Source organism: Elaeis guineensis, chromosome 8 (assembly GCF_000442705.2).
Source record: "Elaeis guineensis isolate ETL-2024a chromosome 8, EG11, whole genome shotgun sequence".
In the NCBI taxonomy this organism is placed as follows: domain Eukaryota; kingdom Viridiplantae; phylum Streptophyta; class Magnoliopsida; order Arecales; family Arecaceae; genus Elaeis; species Elaeis guineensis.
The window spans coordinates 32,653,180-32,658,633 of record NC_026000.2 but is presented as its reverse complement, the minus strand read 5'-3'; the positions used below and the strand labels follow the sequence as shown (position 1 = coordinate 32,658,633).

The window sequence follows — 5,454 nt, the reverse complement described above, 5'->3', positions numbered from 1 at the left end:
TAATGTAAAAATTTATGACGCTTTAAAGCGTCGCAAAAGATAAATTTAACGACGCTTATAAGCGTTGTTAAAGGTTTTAAGAGGAAAAAAAAATACAAATATTATTTAAAAAAAAAATAATACAATACATTCCTGTACGAAATCATATCACACCTGTACAATACAATAAACATGTACAATCACCACATTCACATTCACACCTGTACAATCACCATCATTCACATCACCTGTACAATACAATAAACATGTACAATCACCACATTCACATTCACACCTGTACAATCACCATCATTCACATCAAAAGCAAGCTGAAATAGAAAATTTAATCAAACCAAAAGACAATATTTTATATAAATAAAAATAAAGTACTAATCGTCCATTACAATCAAGAGTAATATAAATAAATATAAAAATATAACAAAAATAAAATAACATCAATCTGCAGGCGGATGGTCGTCGTTGTCTCCACGTGACGTGCCGCTATCTCGATGGGTGCCTGATATGCCAGGAGCCTACAAAAAATATATCAAAAGCATGATTTACATATCTATAAATAAAATATATAAATCATTAAATTAATACAAAAATATATATTTAATATTATGTGTTTACCTGAGATGAACCATACATCTCTAATAAAGATGTAAGGCGATCAATCTGTCCCCTCATGGCCTGCATCTCGGCACGGCTCTGTCGCATCTCCTCCATCTCAGCGGCACGACTCTGTCTAATCTCCTGTATCTCTGCCTCGAGTCTGCGAACGTGTGAATCCTGAGCATCTGTTGCAGCATGCTGCGTATATCTACTAACCTCAGATAACTGAGTGGGGGTGACTCCTACTCCATAACCCCTCACTCGACCGTAGTGCTCTGGTCCCATCAACTCTGTGAATACCTCGGCCTCGATACGGCTCTGCTGCGTAGATGCTGCGGACTCGTCGTCACGCTCCGCAATGAGAGATGTAGCCCTCTCCTGTATTTTTTTTGAAAACAAGAGTTATACATTAATAGCTAACAAAATTAAATTTAAATCATTGCAAAAAATATAATATTAACAATGCCGTACATATAAATCTCTCGACTCATCTCGAACAAAAGTACCATCCTGATGAGTATGAGTCATCCGGTAAAACTCCACTTGTCCGGGTTCCCTCCCATACTCATCCTCCTACACAAATAATTTCAATTTTAAGCAAACAGTTATGATAATTTAAAAAAATATATGAGTATCATGATACAGACATGGTCCACGATACATAATGATATTAGTTATATAAATATTTGAACATAAAAATTAAAAGTTAATTATGAAAGTTTAAGGAACATACAAACTCCTGTCGGAGTCGTGCATAACTCTTCGACCCCGATGTATGAGGAACAGACTGAGCTGCTCGTGCAGCTCTACCAATAGCAGAATAAGTCTGTAAAATAAAGTAAAGAACTTGTTATATATACAATATATAATAAAAATCAATATTTTTATAAAATATTTAAGAAAAAAGATAATAAACAGATAATATACCTGTGCCCTCTCGGAGAACCAGTAATGAACCAACTCCATCCACTGATGAGGGGGTACATCAGGAGGACAATTCCTAGCAACCTCCTCCTCTGTCATACCCTGTCTCATATAGTCCTTCTTCAATTGTGCTTAATATTCTTTCCATTTGCGGTTGAGAGACTTCATTACAAAATCATGAGTGGATGGAGGGAGAACAAACTTGCTCTATAAAAAAAAAAGTTAAATGAAATAAATTATATAAATGATTAACAATTAATATACAGTATGAACATCAATTCATTACCTCTATAACTCGGAGGAGCTCAACTTTGTACGTTGGAAGCATGTCATTCCATTTTGCATAGCCCAACGGACATAGCTGAGGCCTCCGAGCAACAGTCCCCAAAAATGAAGTCAATAAGCAGGCAGCTTTCTTAATTGGCTGACCTAGCTGATTGCACTCCACAACAATCCTCTCGCCCTCACGCATCTGCCACACATCTCGTACTACTGTGGGTCCGCGTCTGGGGCGTACTCTCCCGGATCCGTCTGCAAAAAATACATAAAAGTAACTATATCATAAATATACATAAAATGAAATAAAAAAAAATTACATGAAAGACAATATATACCCTGCACGTGTATCTCATCATCTGGCTGATGAACAGGAGGATCGTGCTGTGCTGATGATGAAGGACAGGGCTCAGAATGCTGTGCAGCTGAACTGGCCTCAGGCTGCTGTGCTGAAGAAGACGTACCGGCCTCTGTCTGTGAAAACTGGAACTGCACACCAGCATATCGTCCCCTGCGACGCATGATGTCACCTAGCATTTATATAAATAAAAGGTAGAATCAGTTAATATATGGAGTAAAATAACATAATAATTAATGCAAAATATATACATCATAAATAATTATTACCAGTAACAATCAAGCAGTAGTGTTTTCTTCGAATTCTGTTCTAACCAACGTCGTCGTAGCATTTAAATCATCAGCTGGCACAAAATTGTAGGGCATACATTGTGTATAAGTGTCATCGTCATCATCCTCCACTTGGTTTCCCATATCATATAAGTCTCTAGGTTTTGTTTTGATGACAGTAAACCAATCTTTATCTTTTGCGTCTTGTACATAAAATACTTGACGAGCTTGAGATGAAAAAATGAATGGGTCATCCTTGAATAACACACCAGTGTGTATCAACCTTGAAAAATTTACAAGTGTAAATCCATTTGCATCTTGTTTCAAATCCCTTGGTGAGTTTATGTCTATCCAATCACATCTAAACAGTACTACTTTAAATTTTCCATAATAATCCAACTCATAGATATCTTTAAGTGCACCATAATAGGATTTTCCATCCGCTTCCACCAAAACACCACTATTCTGTGTTTTTCTAAATTTCTCCCGTTCTCTAGTATGAAATTTAAAGCCATTAATTATGAAACCATTATATCTATTCACAATCTTGTTAGGTCCTCGAGCAAGAGCTATTAGTTCATCTGACTTATTTGTCTCCATCATCTTTGATACCTAACAAAAAATGATATGACGAAGTGCAGTTGAGTTATCTGATATTAAATATGTATCAAAAATTAATATATCCAATAATTAAATATAAATCACACCTGATTCGAAAGCCACATAGGGAATAACTCGACCAACCATCGCTGTTCAATCCTTGCATTAGGACGAATGTTATGATTGGCTCGTCTCTGATAAATTAAAAATTCACTGCATAAAATATAAATATATCATTTAGAATATTATATCTAATATAAAATTTAAATTTTGATGTCATTCCTTAAATATACTAACCTGCGATGGTCAGATATTATGTCACTATGAAGTAACACATAACGATGTGCTTGTGCTAAGGATTTTTGATCAAGTACAATACCTTCACCTCTTTCCAAGAATTTTCCAGCAGTTAAGAACTTATACAGTTCTGCATTCTCCACAAAGTCATTATGCCGTTGAGGTCGACTAAAAATAGTCTCTACACCTTGAAGATATCTTGAACAAAATGTCAAACATTCATCCGCAATATATGCTTCAACAATCGAGCCTTCAGGATAGGCTCTATTTCGCACATAATCTTTAAGACGCACAAGATACCTTCAAGAATTAAATATTTATTAAAATATCAGTATGCTGTTGTTTCTAATAAAATTATCAAAAGATTTAAGGTTTGTAATAATACCTCTCAATAGGATACATCTATCTATAATGTACCGGTCCACCAACTTTAACTTCTGAAGCTAGGTGAACGAGCAGATGTACCATAATAGTGAAAAATCCAGGAGGAAAAATCTTTTCCATCTGGCAAAGTGTAATTGCAATATCCGATTCTAACTGATCAAGTTCCCGAGGATCAATAACTTTGGAACATAATGCCTTGAAGAATGACGATAATCGAAGTACAATTGTAACAACTTGTTTCGGCAATGACGATCTTAAAGCTATTGGAAAAATATCTTGCATCAATATGTGACCATCATGACTTTTAAGATTTGAAAGTTTTCGATCCTTTAGATGCACACATCGTGAAATATTCGATGCATATCCATCGGGTACTTTGATACTTTTCAAAACTCCCAAAAAATTATCCTTTTCTCGAGCAGACATTGTGTAACATGCAGGAGGCACATAAATTCTATCATTAGCAAGCATTTTAGGATGAAGTTCCTGTCGGATACCCATTTCTTTTAAATCAAGACGTGCCTTCATGTTATCTTTGCTCTTTCCATCAAGGTTTAAAAATGTTCCAAGTAAATTATCGCAAACATTCTTCTCTATATGCATGACATCAAGATTGTGCCGAATAAGATTATGTTTCCAATAAGGTAAGTCAAAAAAGATACTTCGTTTTTTCCATAAATGTTTACTTGGCTGTTGTGTAGATGCTATCTGTGTGTCTTCCTCATTTTCATCCTCGAAATAATTGTCTGGATCTTGAAACAACTCTGCATCTATAGTACTGATACTGACTTCCTCTGGTAACCCTTCGTGCACTGAGCTTTCAACATCATCCCTTCCTCTTTTTTTAGAGGACTTTGAGTGCTTACCATAGCTGTAATTCATGCCATCCATTTGTCTATGAACATCAGTTCCAGAAGGTGGAATAGGGGCACATCCCAATTCTATAGTACCATCAAACAAATCTTTCTGAAATCGAAACGGATGATTTGCTTCCAACCATCGACGATGTCCCATGTAACAAAATTTACCTCCATGTTTTAACCAAATTGAATGTGTTGAATCTCCACAACAAGGACATGCGACCCGTCCCTTTGTACTCCAGCCAGATAAATTGGCATATGCTGGAAAATCATTAATAGTCCATAACAAAGCTGCCCATAGTTTAAATGTTTGGCCGTTGGAAGCATCAAATGCATCAACACCCTCCCACAACTGTTTCAATTCCTCTATCAAAGGCTGTAGAAAAATATCAATATCATTGCCTGGACCCTTATCTCCTGGAATAACCATTGACAAGATAAGTGATGATTGTTTCATGCACATCCACGGTGGCAAATTGTAAGGTATCAAAACGACTGGCCAAGTGCTGTAGGTAGAACTCAGGGTCCGAAATGGATTGAAGCCATCAGAAGCTAAGCCAAACCTAACACTGCGAACATCAGAGGCAAAATCAGGATGCCTATCATCAAATGCTTTCCATTGAAGACTATCTGCAGGATGTCTCAACATTCCATCCTTTGTACGTCCTTCATGATGCCATCTCATTGATGAAGCTGTTTTTGATGATGCATAAATCCTTTTCAATCTAGGTATAAGAGGAAAGTAACGCAATACCTTGGCCGGTTTCTTTTTACTCCGCGTTGCATCCAATTCATTCAGTACATCATCTCGATCTTCTTTTTGTGTTATCCATCTTGAAGATCCACATACATTGCATGACTCTTGATTAGCATTTTCACCCCGATATAACAT

General features: G+C 36.3%; 1 protein-coding gene and 1 long non-coding RNA gene across 2 annotated transcripts; both read right to left on the bottom strand.

Moving 5' to 3' along the window:
- Positions 1-321: 321 nt before the first annotated feature.
- Positions 322-750, bottom strand: LOC140859632 (uncharacterized). Its single transcript, XR_012143193.1, has 2 exons — positions 613-750; positions 322-512 (listed from the first exon to the last, which is right to left on the bottom strand). It is a non-coding gene; the product is annotated as an uncharacterized lncRNA (long non-coding RNA).
- Positions 751-1,650: 900 nt separating this feature from the next.
- Positions 1,651-2,342, bottom strand: LOC140851195 (uncharacterized). The gene is made up of 3 exons (XM_073242764.1): positions 2,133-2,342; positions 1,805-2,049; positions 1,651-1,725 (listed from the first exon to the last, which is right to left on the bottom strand). The coding sequence occupies exons 1-3, from the start codon at positions 2,329-2,331 to the stop codon at positions 1,651-1,653; spliced, it is 519 nt and encodes a 172-aa protein (XP_073098865.1). The 5' UTR covers positions 2,332-2,342.
- Positions 2,343-5,454: the final 3,112 nt, after the last annotated feature.